The sequence below is a fragment of the Phalacrocorax aristotelis genome, chromosome 3 (genome assembly GCF_949628215.1).
Source record: "Phalacrocorax aristotelis chromosome 3, bGulAri2.1, whole genome shotgun sequence".
NCBI lineage: Eukaryota > Metazoa > Chordata > Aves > Suliformes > Phalacrocoracidae > Phalacrocorax > Phalacrocorax aristotelis.
The window spans coordinates 65,015,521-65,037,778 of NC_134278.1; the positions used below are offsets into that span (position 1 = coordinate 65,015,521).

A 22,258-nucleotide genomic window follows, 5' to 3' on the forward strand; every position below is an offset into this window, starting at 1 on the left:
TTCCTTGGGAACAGGCAGTGAAGATGAAGTTTATCTTTTTACTCTTCTAACTTGTTGTAACTCAACATACACTTGAGTTCTGTAAGAACTGGAATTGCAAAGTTGTGGATTTGCAGCATGGTACCTTAAATAGGAGTGTTACTTCCTATCTAGAAGCCTGAAAAAGTAATCCAGGCAACAGTTCAGTCCTTTGTCTGCATTTATAATATGTGAAGTTTTATGAAGGACTAAAAGGCAAACCACACAACTGATGCTATAGAGATAAGTTTAAAAAATAGGATAAAAGGTAAAAATGAGACACAGTACCAGTTGAATTGATCAAAAGTAGGTCACAGGATCACAGGATGGTGGAGGTTAGCAGTGACTTCTGGAAATCATTTGGTCCAACCCCCCTGCTTGGGTAGGGTCACCTAGAGCTGGTTGCCCAGGACCATGTCTAGCTGGCTTTTTAATATCTCCAGGGATGGAAACTGCACAGCCTCCGTGGGCAACCTGTGCCAGTGCTTGGTCACCCTAACAGTAAAGTGTTTCCTGGTGTTCAGAGGGAGCCTCCTGTGTTTCAGTTTGTGCCCATTGCTTCTGCTCCTGTCAGTGGTCAACACTGAGAAAAGCCTGACTCTGTTCTCTTTGCACATACCCTTCAGGTATTTATATACATTCATGAGATCTCCCCTGAGCCTTCTCTTGTCCAGGCTGAGCAGACCCAGCTCTCTCAGCCTTTCCTCATAAGAGAGATGCTTCAGTCCCTTCATTATCTTAGTAGCCCTTCCCTGGACCCTCTCCAGTAGCTCCTTATCTCTCATACCAAACTAAACATTCTCCTTTATATAGAAAAAACATATTCTTTTCCTTGTAAATTGAGTTAAATCTAGTCAGGCTGTACAATGCTAAAACACTTGTATACTGCTGTGCGGGAAATTCTTCAAAATGTTGTGGGTTAACCCCAGCCAGTAGCTCAGCCCTACCCAGCCACTTACTCAGTCCCTCACAGTGGGTTGGGGGAGAGAATCGGAAGGGTAGAAGTGAGAAATCTTGGGGGCTAAGGCAAAGCTTAATAGGGAAAACAAAGCTCTGTGTGCAAGCAAAAGAGTATAAGGAATTTATTGACTCCTTCCCATCAGCAGGCAGGTGTTCAGCCATCTCCAGGAGAGCAGGGCTCTGTCCCATGTAACGGTTACTTGGGAAGACCAAATGGCTTAACTCTGAATGTCCCTGTCTTCCCACCACCACCACCATTCTTTCCCAGCTTTTCTTGCTCAGCATGGTGCCGCATGGTATAGGATATCCCTTTGGTCAGCTGGGGTCAGCTGTCCCAGCTATGTCCCCTCCCAACCTCTTGCGCACCCCCAGCCTGCTCGCTGCTGGGGCGCCAGTGTGAGAAACAGAAGGCCGTGATGCTGTAGAAGCTCTGTTCAGCAATAGCCAAAGTGCGGGTGTGTTATCAACACTGTTTTGATCACACATCCAAAACACAGCACCCTACGAGGTCCTATGAAGAAAATTAACTCTATCCCAGCCAAAAGCAGCACAAGCATAGAAAATAAGAAGTAGTGAAACCAGTGAAATGTGCTACAGAGTTGGAACTGGGAAGGAGCATCGGTACAAAGATTATGCAGGATGTATAGAGTGAAGTGAGCTGCTCAAAGTCTGCACTGGAATAGAGCAAGGTTGTGTTCCTGGGAATTAAGACAAGTAGTTTTGCTCTGTCATAGGAGCTTCTAAGGAGATTGGAGCTGGGAAAAGACTTGAGTAGGTACATCTATTGCAGGATGCCTGCCACTAATGAGAGGCATGCATGAAGGTGGTTACAGACTAAATGGAAGAGGCATTTCTAGTAGAACTCTGAGGAAATGCTGCCACTGGCCATGTTGGGAGGTACTGGCTCAGATACTGGCTTTTTCCAGGCAAAGGAGATCTGATCAGTCTAAAATATTTAGTCTGAAGTTCAGTCAATCTGTATTGAATGCACTCCTATGTATGTTTATGGCCCTCATGCTAGTCACTTGCTAACAAGTCTCTTCTTCCCGAGGGCTTGACTGCATCCATTATTAGTCAACTTCTGAATGACACATAACACATCTTGTCAGTGATCTGAAGTGCCCCTCCATAGTGTTTGTGCTCTGTGCCCTATCAAAGTGAGCGGGATGATAGCTGACACTGTCTCCTGCTGGGCAGGGTAGTTAGCTGGGCAGCTATGTGGGCAAGGTAGTGCTAGCACTAGTTTGAGGTCAGGATAGTAGCCTGAGTGGGTTTTTTTTTGTTGTTGGTTTTTGGATTTAGAGGGGGTGCGAGGGTTCCACCCTCTCCCCGCTTCTAAAACACTGAGAGGTTTTGCTGAGGGCATTACTTGGAGTAATCTCTCACGTCAATTGCTGGTGTCTGCTTTCTTCTGGACACTGGAGAAGTGGGATGGGGAAAAATGATACCAGAGTAGCAGCTGATTCAAAAGATGTTAACTGTCCTCTCATTGTGGCACAGATCTCCCAGTTTTTGCTGTACTTTCTTATTTTGTATTATTGGATCAATTTGAAATTTGTACATAGAAAACCTAGCCACTGTGGTACCAAACACTAATAGGTTTAGGTGTGGTAGTTTACAGCAGAATTGGACAGAAGCGGTTTTGTCTCAACCTGTACATTGCCATTTTCTCTCTGCAGAAGCTGCTGTCTGATGAGAGGTTTGTATCTGTGGAAACAGACTCAGATGAGAAACAGTTGCTTAATCAGATGCTGAATGCCGTCAAAGTGACTCCTTCGCTCAACGAAGACCTGCAGGTTGAAGTGATGAAGGTTAGTGTTTCACCCATGTTAGTGCTTGCAACAGAGGCTGCATGACTGAATGCTGGGGTTAGCAAACAAATTAGCTGTTGCCTTGGAAATCTTCACATTAGGACAGTATTTTATTGCCTCCTTCCTGCTGGCAGATGTCAGTTGTTTTCATTTCTGCTCTGTGTTTCTCTGGGTTAAATAGGAGATAGTTTATTTTAAGAGTCAGTGCACCAGTGGTCCCAGTTTTAGCAAACTGAAACAGGACAATCAATTCACTCCATGGAAGTTCAGAAAAATTACTTGTAGGTTTGTAAGTCTGTGTTTGGTATTGAGCTTTAGTGCTCATGAGGTGGGCTGTGCAGGTTTGTGACTTTGCATTGTGTGTGTGTAAGTGCTTTATAGTTTGTTAGCTGTATGTTCTTTTTGTAAAATGCTAATGATGGAGCATGATTTGTTTAGGCACCAAAATGTCCCTGGACTAGTGCATAAGGGAAATTATTGTTTTGTATACCTAGTGAAAACTTCAATTTCTAGAAATGCTTTAGCATTCTCCTGTGTGTGTTAGGAAGCTCAGCTACCAGGAGGTACTGTCAAATTTCATTGCCCTGTTGTGTGGGTTCGTTGTATGACTTGCCAGTACTGCCATAAAAAAGTGACTTCCAATACCTGTATTACTTGTGTGAAGCAATATGGTGGTGGTTAGTTCTCAGATGTTTAGGTGTATACTGTGTACTACAGGGTTTGTTGTGCTATAGCAGATCACAGCTTGAAACCGTCTGGAACAAAGTTGGTGGTCCTTCTTGCATGTTCACTATACCTAGTAGTGATTGATATATTTGGATCTACTTACTTGACTGCCCTTTACTTCTAAGTGCGTACATTAGGTATTTTATTTATTTCTTGCACGTGACACCCTTGTTCTAATGAATATATGTTATCCACTCTGAAACTGCTCTGTACTAGCTATACTGTTTGCCACTGAAGATGACTCAGTGTCAGAACACACAGAAGGGTGAGCCTCGCAGCAGAAAAAAGGGAGGAGTATTTACATGGGCTGTTACCCATTTTACGGGAGCAGGCTTCTGCCCATGTGCAGGCTTAGCTGGTGACACCCAAACCTGCATCCCGAAGCCAGCATGCCTGTTTCCTCCCTCTTTTCTCTCTACAGTGGGAAAGGGGAATATTTAAGCAGCACTAGTGAACCAGCAGGTCTTTCTTGATCTACAGTAATTTTTTGCAAGCTGCTAGTTTACCTTCTTGAGTGTTCTAGATTCAGAATCTGCATATGCACTGTTCTTTGGAAACCACGACATGCATCTGTGACACATTGCCCCCACACTGAGAAGGATGTAAGCACTTGTATTTTACTACAGTTATGAGTGAACACCTTCTCAAGTTGTCTTGATATGTGAGAAGCAAAAAAAATAAAAAAAAGAAAAAAAAACCCAACCCATAACACCAGACCACATAAAACCCAAGCCAAAACCTAAGATTTTGTGTGAAACTGGGTCAGCAGTGATACTGGCCTGGTTCTTTGTGACTTGCTACGCAGTTGTGCGGGTCTTGCAAGTATTAAGAACGCAACCATCAGAGATTCCACAAAAGCTTTTAGTCATGCCAAATAGATGTGAAAATAGACGTGCAGGAGTACAGACTTCACTGTAAGCTGCTGGCATGTAAGCTCTTAAATCACTTACATGTTGTTAGGTTTGTGGTTTTTGGGGTTTTTTTTAATCCTATCCAGATTATCTCCTGTTGTTCCCAATAGGTGTACAGCAGAAATTCACACTTCACATATTGTTCAAAACAAATGTTTTGAATATTTGTTTTAATGGTTTGTTGTCATCTACCTGTATTGCAGATGTGAGTGTGAAGGGATTTGATTAGCTGAGAAGAGTGCTCTGTAACACTTCTTACATGCAGGTGACTGCAAGTTGGAATTGACAGTGAAAGGAAGAACACAGGAGAGAGGTGTAAGTGCAGTTAGCTGCCTTGCTTGGTAAGCTTTTGGGGCCTGTCAAATATTATTATAAAGGGCAGCATTACACAGGAAAGGAATAGAGTAGCTGTAATGGTTGCTGTAAATAAACAGAGAGGTGTGCTAGCTGGGCCTCTTCTGGCACTGAAAGAAACAAGCAGTTGGGGCCACTGTTGTAAAAGTGGAACGGCACTCACAAATTTATGGCTGTGTACCAAATCCTCCTTATTTTTAAATGTGAGTATCATGACATGATCTGCAGATTCCCAGACAGGAGTACCACAAAAACAGCATTCTAGCAGTGTTCAGACTTAAGGGCTGGGGCTGAGGACTATGCCGGAGTGCATCCTGGGCAGCCCTGGAAGGTTTATACTGCTCAAATGCAACTGTCAGGATGAACTCAAAGCCTTCATCTCTCACAGTACCTCTCTCTCTGTGCTAAGTGAGGTACCTCTTTTATTTTTTATAAACGTTGATTTAAAGTGGAATTTTACTTTTTGTAGCAAGCAAATACGAAACCGAACTCAAGGTTAGGGACTGCTGCCAGTGTCTCTAATTCTTCTGAATGCCAGTTGTGGATTGTACCTTTCTCCTGGATGTTTCATTTAGACTGATTATGTAGGGAAATTCCCTCTTTGTATTTCCAGAGTAGAAGTGATACTCTGAAGTCCTTGTTTATCTTTTTGCAGGACGCCCTTATTATTACTAAGCACTGGGTAATTCCTATGTTAGCAGCAGTTTTATTCCCAAAAGGCGGCAGTGGTCTTTTCAGTGAGGAAGGGGAAAAGACGATGATTTCTCTGTGACGTGAATGGGCACTTGTAACAAACACAGGTATACTACCTGCATTTGGTTTCCTACATAGTAAAGCAAGCTTTCTGGGGTGTATAAATTTTGCATCCAGGCTTGCATGTTACTTAACTGCTGAGCCTAGTCTTTCTTTAGAATATCTCAATGACAGTGCTGTCTGTATATTCTCTGTACCTCTGAGACAGTTTATGACAGAGATTTATTAGTGTTTTCACACTGGGGACTAAACTGAGGTTGTTTAGGTGCTTTAAATCATATTAAAAGATACTGAGAAACCAGGTAATCCAGAAGGTGTGACCAGAAGGAGCAGTGTATCTGACACAAGGCCACTTTAGCATTCACCTTTGCTGTTGCCGTGGTACTTTGCTATCACATGGAAAAGCACTCTAATATATGTAATACCAGTTTGTGTTTTTACTGTGCTCAGCTGACTGTATCAAGGGAATAGAAAATCACACAGTGCCTTGTTGTCAATCATCTAATTGCACGTTCAAACAGAATAATGTAAATATTTCTACTTGTGTCTTTTCTTTATAATACTTGTGAGTTGGGAAAGAGGAGGTATACTGATCATCAATCAAGATTCAGTGTTTTATCAGTGAGGCACCAAAGGGACTCACTGCTCCATTTATACAGTTGCAGATGTATAGAAAAAATAGCGGGGAGAGCAATACAACATTCACCTTAGATGAACACGGTCATGCAATATGGCTGGTGTAGAAGTGGGAAGAATCTTGTTGTGTGACATGGGACCATATTATGGATGGGAGAAATGTAAGGGTATATCTTGTGTTGAGGAGTTGGGACATTATGCTGACTTTAAGCACTAGACTAGTAAGCAAATATATAGTCTGCAGCAGAAAGGGGATATGTTCAGAACTGAAGATGAATATCATGGGTTTGGGTTTGGTTGTGGAGTGGGGGGGATCCTGATTTCTTTCCTGGTTTGATGGTTTTAAATTCTGGCTTCAGATGTTTTTAAAATGGCTGAAGTACTTCTGCTTCATGCTATTAAACCTTTTCTTGCAGGAACACATATAGTATTGACAAAAGCACTATGAGATATAGTCAGATCAGCAGTGGAAAAGGAAATTAGTCTACAGCTGAGCCTCTGGCTTGAGGTCCCTTCCAACCTCAAAGATTCTGTGATTTTTACTTTCTCTCTCTTTGACTTTTTGGTAGTTTTTCATCTCTAACCCTGACCCCTAAAATCCAGTTCTGCCAGGAAAGGCTCCTGGAAGGACTGGAATTCAGCTTTGAACATAACTGTGACATTGAAGCAGGTGAAACCAAATATGAGGGAAGTGGGTAGGGTGAAAACAATCCAAAACATCAATGAATTTTTTTTTCTTTTTCTCACTAGTCTTATGGTCACTTTTATTTATAAGTTGACAACTTTCTTAATAATGCAGTCTCTCTCTCTCTGTGATAACATTATTCTCAAAAAAAAAAAAGTTTAATTAATATTGCAAATTAGTAGATGAGTCCTCACCCAGAAATAAGCTCTCCAGATAAATCAAATACACTGTAATGTAATGGGTACTGATAGTAAACAAGTTGTTTTTAAAAAGAAAGTAATAATTGATCATTTACAATTTCCCTTTCTACTACCTCCTTTTGTTTTCTTCAGCCACAGATAAAGCCATGTCATGTAATCCAATGCATGTCAGTTCAGTCTGTGCCTGGATTTCCCAAGAAATTTACAGCTAGAAAGACAAAAATTTTCAAGCAAGAATGAGAATACTTATATTTTTTGAAGGAAACTCAGCTTTCTGATTTGATGTCTTTTCAAATATTTGGTCTTTATTTCACTATTCTAATTAATTCTAACTAATTCTAACTATTAATTCTAACTATTCTAATTAATGCTGGATATGATTAAGCTGGATTGTGCTCAAGCAACCGAGCTAAACTTACTGTTAACATTTTCAGAAGACTTGGAAGGAACTTTGTCGCCATTGAACAGGAAGCCTAACATTTTTCTTTTTCCAAGATGTGGAGGGTTTAATGGGGGGCTAGTTGATTCTTTGCTGATTTGGCCCTCCACAACAGAGAACAAATTATATTATGTATTTGAAAAGTAGCTCTAAAGTGTTTGATCCAAAATGTTGACAGAACACAACTGTAAAATCCCAGCCTCTGTGGATGATTATATTCTGCACCTTTTTCTTGGATACTGTTAAATGAGCTGATCACTGTAATAAACTCTCAGAAATATATTATCTTCTCATGGTTTAAAGGTTAATGTTTATGAAATGTATCTTTCCACATACAACTTGGTTATGCTTATTAGAATATAATTTGCAACTGTTCTGCTTTTTCTTGAACTGTAAAATTAAATGGAGGAGGAAGCTGGACTGAAACAGCTTGGATTTAGAGGTATATGTAAACTGTGTTATTTCCTGTGCTGGCCCTTTGAGGCAAGGCATGTATAATAGTTTCATACAGGAGTAAAAAGAGTTATTTTACTGCCCATTAAAAATAAGAATTAATTGGTGCAACAGTAAAAATGTAACTGGTAAACAAAGATGGAAAAGAGAGACTGTCATTATCAGGATGAGATCAGCAACCCAATTACTGATACTTGTTGTTAATCTACATATTTTAATTAATATATAATTTTGGAATAACAGTTCACTTTTTCCTCTCAATATATTTTATGCACTGCATTACTGCAAACATTTTTCAACATTCCTTGCAATATAAATTGCAATCCAGTCCCTTCTGAGCAGAGGACTATGTTTTAAATAAAGTAAAAAAAATAAAAACCCTTATTCAATTTTATTTGCATGCCTTAATCCAGAACTGGTTAAAAATTTTTAGTAATAAGAAAAAAATAATAAAATGCTGAAAATTTGTAGAAGAAGGTTTCACTGGAATGTGTTCATTACTTCTTGTAACGGTGGTGCCTGCTGTCGTAGGCAATAACTGAATTTCGTCCAGTCCGTAATTCAGAGATGTGTTAGCAGCCTGCCCTGTCAAAGAGGGGAGTCTGTAAAGACTTGCACAGTATCATGCAAACAGGACTCTTTTCTAAGATCAGTCCTGCCCAGGAATGCTAGCTAGAGTTCTTAATGGTTCCTCCACTTAGCCTTTTCATAAGTTAAATTGTTGTAAAGTAGGTCAACTACAAATCCAGACTCTCTTGGGTCTACTTTTCTGGTTTTGTTTTTCCTGGTTACTTTTTAAAGTCATTTTATGTGCTTAGTTATAAGTAACCAGGTTAATTCCAATGGAGTGACCTACCTTGCGTGTTTCAAGATAAGCTTATCCTTTCCCAAAGTAATTAAAACTATGGTAAATGCCTAGTATTCATAATTAAGATTGTGATTAAAGAATTCCCCTGGTTCTTAGGTGCCTGACTGTCACAGCAGAATTCATAGTCTTCAATTAAATACCTGAGTTTTCTCCTTAATGGGTACAAAAGAATGAGAATGGTAACAGCCTGGATATGACCGAATGGATATTGGATGGGAGTTGCCTGATCCAGTCAGTAGGGAATGTAGTATCTCAAAAATCCAGCCTCTTTCCAGGATCTGTGGCTCTTCCTCAGTACCTTTCAGTGCTTGAATTCATAGCCCTGAAAAACCTCTGTGGATCCAGGCAACCATGAGGCTTTAAAAATCTAAGCAGAGGATTGGTCCTGTCTCTTAAAAGGTTTGCAGGAGTAGAAAAGTAGGCTTAGTTTCTTGCCTGAAGAAATTGTAATGCAAGAATTTTAACTTTCTCAGCACTCCCTCAGCTGTGAGGTTATGAAAGCGTTTTCGGACAGAGAACATGCTCGTTCTGTTGTGTTGGAACTGTCTCACTTGGTGTGGCATAATCAAAATTGCCAGGGTTGGGCACAAAAAGCAGGAATTAGAGGAATGCTCGACCCTGGGGCTGAGGCAATGATAGGAAGGGTAAGAGGGCAGGATTCCTATCGTCGTCATTCCTCCTGCAATCATGGATGGATGGCAGAAGGGTTCTTTACTCCAGGTTAACTCAGTGGTGGTTTTTTTTCCTAGGTTACCTGATGAATGACTGTTTTGTGATGGGGGTGAGGAATTATTACCTGTGATACACTGTGTTCAAATACTATATTACAGTATACGTGTCCAGAAGCAGAATTAATACCATACAGATTTTGGCTATTTGTGGAGGGGTTTTTGTTATTTTGGTGTACTTGTGACTGGCTTTCTTTTTTGCAACAGTGCAGATTTTGCAGAATCAAGCAGTGCTGGAGTTTTATCACTGAGCTGTTCTGTGCTGTGCAGCATATGTAAGCAATGAGTCATTGGATCATACCTGCAGGTTTTCCAGGGCTACGTGGAAAGCAGCAACTCCCTAGCCCTAGAAAGTGTAATTTAACACCTGTCCTGTGTGGAGGGGAAGTACGAGTTCTTACAGACTTTCTTTGGTCTCAGGCATATACCAAGAACCTGGAGACTGCTTAACCATTATGAAAGTAAAGGCAAAGACATTGTGTGACCACAAAACCAAATATAGAAACCCTTTAACTTCCATATATTGCAATTTAATATTTTCCCTGCTTCCAGACATTGTAAAAATATAAAATATAATGTCATATGAAAATGTATATGAAAATATAATGTCACATAGAAGCTATAGCTTTTGCATGCAATTATACACATATTCCAGATGTGGCACAGATGACAGCTTAGACCTTCTCTGCTTATCAGCTTCCCATAATGAGGGCTGCTGCCACCATAGCTGTTAACACCATTTGGTCCCGGGGGCAGCTGAGGAGAGAACTTGTGTCCCAATAAGCTGTTCTGACACTGCTAGCCAGCTTCTGGGGGTCCTCTTCCCTAGAGCTCCTCCCACGTACCTCCTGTGAGAGAGGGAAAAAAGGTATGGAAGCTTCATGTGGCATAGTGGTTGATGTTAGAACCACAAAACCAGCTTACCTGGCTTTTTAGTATCTTTTCTGGATGCAGGTCAGGAGATGGTCTGGGACAGGGTGAAATCCTCTGGCAGGCCAGACAGCCTGTGGGACACCACTTTTTAGGTTGTCTTGAGGCTATCTTCTTGCCAATTAATCTTGTGACTTGAAAGAGTAAATTAGCTGTTGTAAAGTACATTGCCACCCAGAAAGTTCTCCCGATGTAGTTTTGGTGGGGCCTTGCATGTGTCTGAGGGTAAGGGAGTTGTCTTCACTCTCCCCTGTGCAGAAAATTCCTTCTTTGCTAAGAATAAATGTCAGAATTTTCTGTCCAGGGGATATACTGGTTCTGTTTTCCTTGTCAGCTCGGGGTTTACTTACACCCATTTGTTGACATCCTTTCTGATCATTTCGGTGGTGGATGCATGTAAATTAATCTTTGAGAACTCTTTAAAGTTTTTGTTGGTATTTTTCAAATTGATACTTGTCCTTTTTCAGTTTTGTCTTTCTCAGGTATCTATCTTCTAGTTCGTAAGGTAATGCAGTATACCTAAATAGGCTGTAAGCTGTGAAGGCGGAAATACCATCCTAGCAGTGCTAGTCAGCTTTTTTTTTTAAAACTTCCCTGTCTTTAAGTGTTATAACTCTAAAGATAAAAGCCCCTGTCAGAGCTGTTAAGAAAACCTGTTAAATATCTATTAAGCAATTGCTTTAAATAGTTTCTTCCCCTTCTACAACTGTACTACATAAGCAGGAGCTTCACTTGGTTTTATATCACCATAAATAGTGTTCAGCAGTAGTTCTGTCTGAGTCTAGTGAACTAATGGGCATTGTCTTCTGGGACCATTCAGCATGTCACCACTGATAATGTGTGAGGTTCTTCTATACCAGATACATTCCTTTTGTTTGAAGCCTCAGTGCATTCATAATGCTGAGCACCAGTTGCTGCTGTGATAGCAAGGCATTTTATGGCTTCACTGATTCATTGGGCACTGTTTCCTTTCCCTCCATAATTAAAACCTGTTGGTTTGTAGTGTGATACATAGTGACACAAGGTACACGAGTTCATTAATGCAATTCGTTTCTTTTGCTCTTGTTTTCCTTCAAGGTCAAGGAGTGCAACATGAGCAGGTTACTAGTTATTCTGCCAAATAGGAGGATACCTCCTGGTCCAAACTATTTTACAGAAATACTGGATGACTGTGTAAAATGTTAAATTACTGAATGAGATAAAGGGTTGTCCTGCCTTGTCTTCTGGCTGGGTTTTTCCTCTTGGGGGGAGGATTTGAGAATTACCCGAGCATATATTGCATCCAAGTTTACAAGCCTTCAAGTCAATCAGAGAAGGCCCCCTCTATGAATCCCACAAAGGGGTTAGAGGTGGCTGCAAAATTCAGCACTCCAAGGACTAAAGTCTCTATGTGCAGCCCAATTAGGAGAAACACAAATGTTCAGAGGATTTTGCCAATGGGAGTTTGAGTGCTGGGATAGAAAAAGGATAGCAGTAGTGTATGAATGTTGGACTTGGGACTTAAATGCAGTGAAGTGCTGAAGCACCCTCAGGTGACGACAGATTACAGTTACTTTGAAATTTTGTACCTTCTCCCTCTTTCTTCATCTTGGGGGATACTATGTGCTTTCTTACATACCTTGTTTATTTGATGTGACTCCACCATAAGCTATTCAATGTGAGAACTGCCTTTTACTACAAATATGTGCTAAGCACTTGGGGAACTTGGTTAGCAACACTTAGCAGTCTTACAATCTAAAAATATTCTCTCTTTTTCCATCTTTAAGACATGTCTCTTAAAATATAGGAAATAGGGAATAGAGGTTGTAATGTCAGTTTAATTGCATTCTAGTTCAAATCCTGTACAGTTTCTGTCAATTGACCTTCATTATATCATCAGAAGCGCTTTTGTTTTGGTTTGGGTTTGTTTTTGGTTTTGTTTGTTTCTACTTACTCTGAAAACTATCTCTGTATGTGCTCCTGTACTACAGTTGGTGCCCTGGGACTCCAGGGAGTAGGAATTGTGTTTCTTGTTCCATGACACTCAGAGTTTCAACAGTAATTAAAATGAATACTTTCATTATGGATAAGCCATGTATGGAAATGTGATTTCATCTGGGCATTTGCAAGATAATGCAAGCCAATTAAATTAAAACATCATGGATGTTGTATGACTTTGAAACTATCTCTACAGTCATGTAAGTTTCTTCTTTAAAAAAAGAGAAGTGTATTTTAGAGTCTATACCAATTAAAATCTCATCACAGTAACACACAGTAAAAGCTGATTTTCAATTTTGTTTTGTACTGAAGATGTTACCAGAAATTGCTCTGTAGTTTTGTTTCTGCTTCCACTACCAGTTTGCAAAACCAAAATGTCATTGGCCAAGAAAGCCTACCTTTCTTTTCTATAATTTTTTAAAATATGAACTGCTTGAGTTAGTGTCGTGAGTAGTTAAGGAGGCTACGGGATATACTGTCTGGATACTCAGTGTTTTTAGTGGATCTGAATGATTACGTTTGGTTTTGTTTGTTTGTTTTTAGTCCCATTTTTCATCCAGTAATCTAAGAGAAGCCTGCTGTCTTCCTGTTTGTCCCACATAAATGGGAAGACACGCGAGTTGAGTGCCTGGAGCATTGCCAAGACTGTAAATGAGCCCTGCAGCAGCACTGATGGTAATCATAGCTGAGAGCAGTCTTGTGTGTTGGTCAGAGACCATCTTTCAGATCTCACAAATGATTTGTGGGGGAAGACGGTAGCAAGTGGAGTAAGCCAAAAATATGCTGGCTGATAACTTGTTATGCTTCTGTCATTTGATCACAACAGATCATATGTCCTTTCTCTAACAAGTAGGTTCCCAGATCTCATTTTATACAAAGAGTAGCAGTCAAAACTGAGCAGTCTTTTTGCTGAAATTCTCTGTTGCTTCATACCAAGGTTTTGATCATCACTTCCTTACTGCACTTGATATCTGACTTTTCTGTCATTCACCTGTTACAAGCAGGTTATTGGCGTTTGTGACAGAAAGGATTAGGCATATATATGCTAACTTTTCATGTTCAGCTCTATAAAGGTAGGAAACTTAAAAAAAAAAAAAAGGGGGGGGGGGGGCAGCGGGAAGAAGAGATTTGGAAGAGCAAGGGCTTATAAGAGTGCCTACGCTGTTGTGTACTTCCATGTGTTGTAGTATATGGCTTCCAGGTTTTGATCTGTGGAAAGCATTAGGTATTAACAAACTGTACAAAGCCAAGATGGTACAAGACAGCACAAAATCACATGAAGCAAATGAGGTTTTACAAGTAGGGAAAATCAGGACATGCAAACCACTGAATAAGATTAGTCATGGGCCTGGCTGTCCATCTTGGCCTTCAGCACAATAAGAAGATATTTGTCAGTGGGAAGTGACAGTTGCCTGTCTCTGGGTTTCTGAACTGTGTGCTACACCAGTATTTTACACAGCAGTGCATGCAGAGTAGAAACCACAGTTTCCTTAAATACTGCATGTATTTTTTAGCCAGCTGTTGAGCCCTCATGACTATTAGAAATGTCAATATAATTCCAGGGTAGTTAATGGCTGACAAGGTAGGGTCCAACAGCTGGATGCAAGGCTGAACAGTAGTTTAGAATTCACTTAGTGCCAAACAGAATTGTGCAGTTTTGAAATTTTAAATTCTGCAGGTGTGTAGTCTGAGCAGCAGATGGAAATAACAACCCTTACAACTTATGTACTTATTAACCAAATGACATTATTGACAGTTTTTATAATTGACTGTTTACTTTTCAGCTATTCTGTAGGATTTTTTTCTGTGGACAGGAAAAAAACGTATCACTGTTCCTCCTCACTGGCACTTGTCCACATGCCAGCAAATGCAGTGGATTGCAGAGAAATTTGCAGAGTTCATATCAAGAAATACAAAGCGCAGCATTCTTAGTAATTTGTAGTTAGAAACAGATTTCCTTCTCTGTCAAGTTCAGGTGTTAGTGCTCTAAAGTTTCTATCTCTCCTTGCAATACTGAGGTAGGCTGTGTAAAACTTTTAAGAGGAGAATATCCATTTCACCCATTTCATAGAAAAGGGAAACTACAAAGAAAAAAATTGGTTCAGAAACTTTGCTTTGCTCTAAAGCTAAATACTAAATATCTGAAAAAGAGATTATAGTCCAGGACTGTTGTCCAGGAAGAGTAGCACACCCTCTTCTGTTCTCTCTAGTATTTATCCAAATATTCAGCTTCCATTTATGAAGGACTGAGTGAGAGTCAGGGCAAAATAACATATAAAGACAAATATAAAATTGCCATTATGTAATGGTTTCCTTGGGATACTTTTTATAGTAGAAACATTTTCTGTAAGAATAGGATCAAGCTCCTGACTGGTATTTTATTTACAAAACAAAGAAGCAAACAAAAAAACCCTTAGAGTAAGGTGTGACAGCCTGTAGTGAAATACAGTTTCGCTGCTGAGAAAAACGTTTGTAAAGATGCAGTGCATTTCAGTGCATAGAAGCTTTTCAGTCTGACTGTCAAAATGTGAAGGTCTATGTCCTTCTCCAGAAAAATGGCACGCTCATCTGTGGACAAGCTCTTCTGTCTGTGCCTGTAAAAGCAAGTAACTAATGCTCAAAGCTTCTCTTGTACGGAGTGTTCAAATTCCCCTACAGTTACTAAATGCCTGTTTTCCAGTAATGGATTTTTCCCCCCTCCCTGGTGCAAAATAACTACAGAGAGGAGTATTCTCCCAAGAAGAGATTCAATAATAATGATGGGTGTTCAGTGGCTGCAGCGTGCTAAATGGTGCTATATTATTCTGCTTCTCTTAACCTGCAGATCAGCTTTTTTTTTTTGTTCTTTATGAAGGCTCTAAGATGGTTCTAGAGATCATCACTACCTAGAGAAATGATACAGCTTGCACCTGAGAGGTGATCTAGTTTGCTGCTTCAAGTTGTTACAATTTTCTACTCTTCCACTGCGACGTGGAAACTGGGCAACACATTAAAAGGTCCAAAAAATGAGGCTTTTACAGGGACCTGAGGGTAGTAATCTCCCCAAACATGCAACCCTTTGCCTCCTTTTTTGTTTGTTTATTTGCATGCTCTGATCAGACACACTGTGGCAAAGTTGTTTGTTTTGCTTTCTAGACTAAGGAGATTACCCCAGGGTGTTGTGCATTAGTAGCTGTCACAGAACCTGCCCATAAAATAAAAACCTAGTACCACTGAGAAGCATGTAATAAATAAAAGGAATGCTTAATAGTCAGTAATGCTAACTTACCTAATGCCCCAAATTTCCTTGTGAAGCAGAGATCAGTAGTTCCTAGGTGCTGAGGACGTTGTAGGGACCAATACATTAGTGTTAATGTAATAGATATTTTCCTGGTATGCTTATCCCAAAAAACTCAGGCTATTTCAGAACAAGCAAAGCATAAATTCCAGAACTGGAGGGATTTTATGCTTTGAAGGAGAGAGGACAGTAACTCACTCAGACTTTCTCAGTCTTCCATGGGGCTGGAGGGATTGTAAAGGGAGACAGAGAGGGAGAACATTTCCAGACACTAAAGGCATTACACCACAGCACCTCTCACCATGTTTCCCCCTCCCCGACCACACTACCCTCTGGTAGATCATATCACATTCCCACTCCTTCTTTCCAAAGTAATGTGCTGGATGGGCTTTTAGTTGTTATTCCTCCCGCTGAGTTCAAGACAGGACAAGCCTTCCCTCATGAATTGGGGCTTATGAATTTTTTTTTTTAGCTGCTCATTATGAAGTGACTGGAAATATCCTAGGCTGGGAAATCCTCATGTCAAACAGTTATTAATGGCTTGTTTTACATAACTCGTGTGTCACCTAAGTAATAACTTGTATTGTATGCATTTTCTTCCTCCTTTGTTACACTGATATAAATGAATGGAAGGACTGATTATAAATCATGCAAAGCTTGTGGATAAAATATGAATGGATTCTGGCTATCGAGTCCGAGGCCAGAGTTGATCACTGGATTGTCTTTCCTTCCATGGTCAGATGTAGGACGCAGTGCTAAATAATCCATTGAGCTGTACCTCTGGGGCAAACAGTTGCAACCTCTCAGGATGAAGCAACTTGATTGTGCTATCTCCTTTATCCCAGTAATACGTGGTGCTAAGAAGCTTCTGATGTCTGCTCTAAAAATGGAAGGAGCTGTGGCTAAAAGCATATGGGTAGGGAAGGGAGGCAATAACAGATGAATCTTAATTTTTTTTTCCTTCCTCCCTCTCTTTTGATTCAAGGTCTTGCTCTGTATAACATATACCTCCACATTTGAGCTGAATGGGAGTTCAGTGTTGAAGATCGCTGAGGTAAGTGCCGCTGTTGTACCATTGCTTGTGTCAGTTAATGTTGCCCCACTGCCTAGAGTGTGTCTTCATACATACCCTGAAACTGGACCAGATCAAATCACAATTACCATCTTAAGGACTGGTATTACCTAATGTCTAGTGTGAAGGAATAGCTGCAAGTTGTGCAGGGCTGATGGGCTTGCATGGGAAGGCACTTTTGGAAACTGACTGACAATTGTACGCTACAGTGTTGCACATTTACTACTCCACATATTCACTTTGCTTTGCCTTTGCAACAGAAAAATTTCCTTGAGTTCTTTATAACACAGCATTGTGCTGATTCCTTACCTGCTGCAAGTCTAAAACTAATGAAGTTTTCTCAAGAGAGGTGTGTAGGCCATAATGTGGCCTGTTAGCACAAGTGCCACTATGTGCTTTGTTAGCCTATGTCTATTTTTCACTAATACATCCAAGTAAAAGATCTCTTACACCTCCAGATATATGGTATTGTCCTGGTGCTGTTCGTCACTCTTCTCCCTTTATTCCATAAGATTTTAGTCTGAATTAAGTTGCAAAGGAGCTTTGGCTGTAGAAAAACATAACTGCAGGTCTATTAAGTGAGCCTTTGTAGGTGGGTGATATTTTTAGTACAATGTGTAGCAAGCCATGAGGCTGTTTGCTCAGGTTAAAGATGATGCACAGGAACACTTAATCCTCCTGTGCAGCACACACTGTTGCATGCATGATATATTATAAAATTGTTGTTAACGTGGAGCGGGGAGAGCTAATGTCCATGGAGCAAGGTAAAGGTTATATACGTCTCCTATACTCCAAGTTTATGTAGATATTTAGAGATGTTTTCCTTCTCAGGTTTTGGTATTTTGTAAAAAGGAAAAATCCCATGTGAAAATAAGCTAACTTTACCTGGAAGTTACAGCATTTTTGAAGTTTAGGAATAAAATTGACCTTATATTGTCCCATTGGAAGCTGAGAAAGGGGTTGTAGGGATAACAGGGAACCAAAGAAAACAGCTGCCAGTTTGTAACAAATGGCCTATAAGAGGCAGGGATACGACATAAACAGTTTGCGTATATAACATACATAGGATTAAAAAAAGTAGCATTCATTCCAGATGTCCTGCACAACTTAGAATTTGGTTTCTCTTGTGTATGTGAGACTTCCAAATCCATAAGGTATGGCTATTTTGGGGAGTCTTTTTAAGTCCCACCTGTAGATGCTGCAGCAAGGATGAACTGAATTAGTATTTAGAGCAAGCCACAACTTCTCAAGTTTTACTAAATCCTCTTTAGGTCAGTATCCCAAACTGAAGAAAATACAGATAGTTTCACCTGCTGCAGTTTTTTTCAGCAGACATTCTAACATGCAAGGCAAAAGCTGATGAATTCAGCTTAGTGCATTCTTTGCTGCAGTTAGAGCTCTAGGCTACCCAAAATACTTGCTGGGTAAAGCACCTAATGGCTCTAAACCCTTCAGATTTCAGCCTTTAAGAGCACTGCCTAAGGCTGGGGAGAATGGTCCATCAGTCATGATCTGTGTGCTATAAGAAATAGTATTTTCTGTTCTCTCTTTATTTGGATAACAGTAGGTCTGTTATTCATTTAAAGCATCCTGAAAAATGGCAGGTTTCTTTCATAGAGTGGAGCTAAACCCTGCTGTTCTTAGTAGTTGCATTTCACTTTCATTCCCAAATGGCTAGCCTGGCTCTTAAAAACCTTTGCTAGTATAGTGGTACAAGTTAGCACTATAATAGTTTGTCTTTTAAAATGAACAGAAGCCCTGATGCAGGCTGATGAGATGAGCCAGAAAGCAAACAAAACTTTCATTTCCTTCAGGGAATTGGAACAAGCTGTAATACAGAGCATGCGTGTTTCTATTTGGAGTATTTGGGGGTACAGCTATTTTCCCCTCTGTGAATGCCTAGGTCTTTCTAATTAGCAAGTCCTGCGAGTCACATACATGCTTCCTCAGGTTCTTCCTGGCCAGGTTTAGGTAAGGCAAAGGCTGTAACAAGTGGACTCAATATGCCTTTGTATCTGAATTCTGCAACACATAAGCAGTAGGAAACGGAAAATTATTTCTGAGTTCAGCACTTGCTTAGCTTCAGCATTTATTGTTCTGACTTGCTCTAAGGGAAAGGTGGCAGAGAGGAGCTTTCGGCATCAGTGCCCCTGCTATATGGCATTTCTTTCCAAGTCAGTCCCTTAGTTTTCCTAGCCTGCCCTCTGTAGCAAACTGGAGCCACTGCAGAATTGGAAAGCCTGTGTTACTGGTAGAACTCACTGAGGGCTCTCTGACAAACAAGGCTACAGTCTGGCCGTTTTGCACTGCCTGATAGTTCTCAATTCATGTGTACAAAATAATGGCACCCCAAATCTTTCTGAATATTATCAGCTTCAAATTATGGAAGCATCCAACAGGAAGAGTACTATCTTACGTATTGAAAACAGACTAAATCTTGCTGTGTGCACTTTCCCATGCTTGCCTAGACCCCTGCAAAAAAGTTTAGTTTGTGCTCTGACTGTTGCCTGTTTTTATGTATGTATTTGTTATTCCCATCTACCTTTTGGAGGTTTGTTGTGTTTGACTCTGCTGTGTTTTGTTGGCTAACCCTCTGTGTTTTGCTCTTAGTTGTGTTTTGCATGCCATAGAGCTGGAAGTCCCCAAATGCATGAAATGATCAAAATGTCCATTGCACACCTCCTCGGGGCCCTGAGCTCTCGCGTTTTTACTGGTGCTTCTTCATCAATGGCTTTTCAAAAGGTACCTTGCCCAGCCATTTTAGAACACAGGCCTTCTGTAAGATTGGAGCTCAAGTGGATAGCACTGTTGCTTATTAGCCAGCATGGGGAGGGGAGAGAAAGAGGAGAGATCAACCATACTCTTTCCAGAAAGTCAGCCTCCCTCTAAGAATGGAATTTCATCAATTAATTCAGGTATTCTAGAAAAACACTAATAGCTCAAGAGAATGATCTCAGCAGCACCGGAATGGTTTGGCCTCTGTGAAGGTTGTACATGGTTACCAGGCTTTGGGTTTTTTATCCACTGGAGTTCAGGTGATAGCTGAATGATGGACAGAGTAGGTCCAGGCCTTCTTTTAACTTACAAGACCATCTTCATCACTGACTGATTAACTCAAGCTAAATAAAATCCCTCATTTTGGGGGGTTATTATTTGAGGGGATACTGGAATCTTGAAAAAGGGCAACAAGAATGAGACATGTTATTGATTCAGTCCCTTATATCCTGCAAGTGCGTTCAACCGTAACCTGTTCTAGTGTATCATCAAAGGAGATAATCAGTCTCAGCTTATGTCATTTGTATAGTGTTTCTAGCATGAGATAATAAGAGGTATACATACACTTGAAAAGCTCTGGAATGCTGTCTTACAGTGTAGTTGGGAAATAAGGGAAAAAAAGGCAAGAGCCATAATTAAGTAGCTTCCATGTGTGAAGTCTTGGATCACTCACTTAACATAGTCTGTATCCAAGAAAGTCAATCATGCTTTCATGGGCTCATGGCTTTCTTGAAATGCTGAGATGTGAGGTTGCCCAAAGTGAGGAGGTTAAAAGGGTCTTAGGAACATACCAGTGTTGTTTTCCACTCTAACAAATGCAGAAACATGCCAGCAATATGTTAAACTTTATAGCCTTGAGCCCACAGCCTTTCTGTGTTAGTCAATGGAATAGTTTGGTTTCATTTCAGTAGGTGTTAGAAACAATCAAGGGCATTGTCCATGTGCCTGTGCCAATACTGATTAGCCTATATAATCAGATTCCTTCTACTTTCCCTCTTGAAAACTCATCCTCATTAGGGAACTATAAAAATGGGTTTATATCATATAATATCCTTCTCATCTGAAAACATACACCAGATGCATTTATGTATACTCTTCATGCATATCACTTATTTTTTAATTTTTTAATTACTTCTTTTTTCACAGCTAGTTTAATCTCTATTCATCATTCTTCTCACTAGCTATATATCCAAATGATGGCAGAATAAAACCACAAAGACTGAAAAGTGTGTGAACTGTCATTTACTTTTTTTTTTTTTTTTTTTTTTACAGTCATTGTTAATGATACAACTCATTGTAGGCCAGAGGACCAACACTGCTTCTTTGGGTCACAGTCTGAGAAGACTGTATTGCACAGTTCTGTCAGAAACCCACTCAGCTCCATCGATACTTTTAGCCACTTAGTAGTTACTGTGCACTAGTTACAGTGGTTACCACAGTTATAGCAGCTCTTCCAGAGACCAACTCCTCCCACAGAAAATCCAGTCAAGGATAGAAACTGCATTTTGCAGTGTGCTGTCCCCAGGATCCTAGCTGTGTTATGCAACTATTTGTGTAACATCATCTGGGGGCAAAAGTCAAGCACAGCTCTGGTCACAGCACAGTGTCAAAAAACTGTGAGCAGCCGGGCATCAGTGTTCTTTCGTTGCTACCTTGACTCCCGTGGGATGTCTGAGCTGAGGAGCCCTTGGGTAGGTTGCCAGTTATTAAAAGGCAATCATGTTTTTATGGTAAAACACTATGTATTTTCTGTATTAGGCTTTCAGATGTGCTGCAGTATTTAATAATTAATTATAGAAAAAGTGGCAAATACCTATTCAGCAGGAGCAAAAAACCTTGGAGAGTTGGAGGGTAATACCATTGCAGATGTAGGCTTGCAGAGTGATAGTTACAAGTAAGTATCTAGAAATGAACAATCGAAGTAGCATTTAGGGAATTACCTACAGAGCAAGGCAAGTGCCAAAGTCACTTGGGTTTCACAGAAGGGAAAGACTTTGCCAGTTTTGCCTTACCATTCCTGCAGCTGTGAGACTATCTGATTAATTGCATGCTGCTTCTAGATGCTACTTACTCAGTTTTCCACGTTGCTGAAAACTTTTTATGTGCTAATAAAGCAATCTGAAATAGTAAGGAAGGCTGACTATCTGCATGTGAGAGACCTTGGTATCCTCCTAAAATGTGTTACTGGTAAGTTACAGTTCATACTTTGTACTGCTATCTTGTTTCCTCATCAGGTTTGCATTGAGACATATGTATCTAGCTGTCACCAGCGGAGCATTAACACCGCTGTGCGGGCAACCCTCAGCCAAATGTTGAGTGACTTGACTTTACAGTTACGACAAAAGCAAGAAAATATGGTGAGCCTTCTGGCATCAACAAATGGTTCCATGTCCATGGCTGCAGTGTGTTGTACTGGCTTGTTGTGCCTTATGGCTTTTATTTTACACTTCCACAATTAATCCTGTTTAAAAGCTTTTTTGGGCTCTGACTCTGTGCCTGCCTCAGAGCAGTCTATCAGAAACGCAGCTCTCATGTTGTCAGCTCTACTTAGCTGATTTTTTTTTTTTTTTCCTCCTTCCATTAAACAAGAGGCTTTGTTCTGATCTCAGGCTGCCTTGGTCTTTTTCTTTTCCATTCTTTATTGTGTTTGCTTGTTTTCCTAAGGTTCATTGAAATGCTTTTGCC

General features: G+C 40.3%; 1 protein-coding gene across 2 annotated transcripts in view; it reads left to right on the forward strand.

Moving 5' to 3' along the window:
- ARFGEF3 (ARFGEF family member 3) overlaps nucleotides 1-22,258 on the forward strand; it is a 93,384-nt gene that overhangs the window by 19,698 nt on the left and 51,428 nt on the right. The window contains exons 4-7 of one of the 2 annotated variants that reach the window (XM_075087747.1): nucleotides 2,658-2,789; nucleotides 16,712-16,780; nucleotides 19,409-19,540; nucleotides 21,808-21,930. In XM_075087747.1, the coding sequence (XP_074943848.1) occupies nucleotides 2,658-2,789; nucleotides 16,712-16,780; nucleotides 19,409-19,540; nucleotides 21,808-21,930 (456 nt within the window). The remainder of the gene's footprint in view (nucleotides 1-2,657; nucleotides 2,790-16,711; nucleotides 16,781-19,408; nucleotides 19,541-21,807; nucleotides 21,931-22,258) is intronic. The other variant, XM_075087748.1, reaches the window with a different exon arrangement.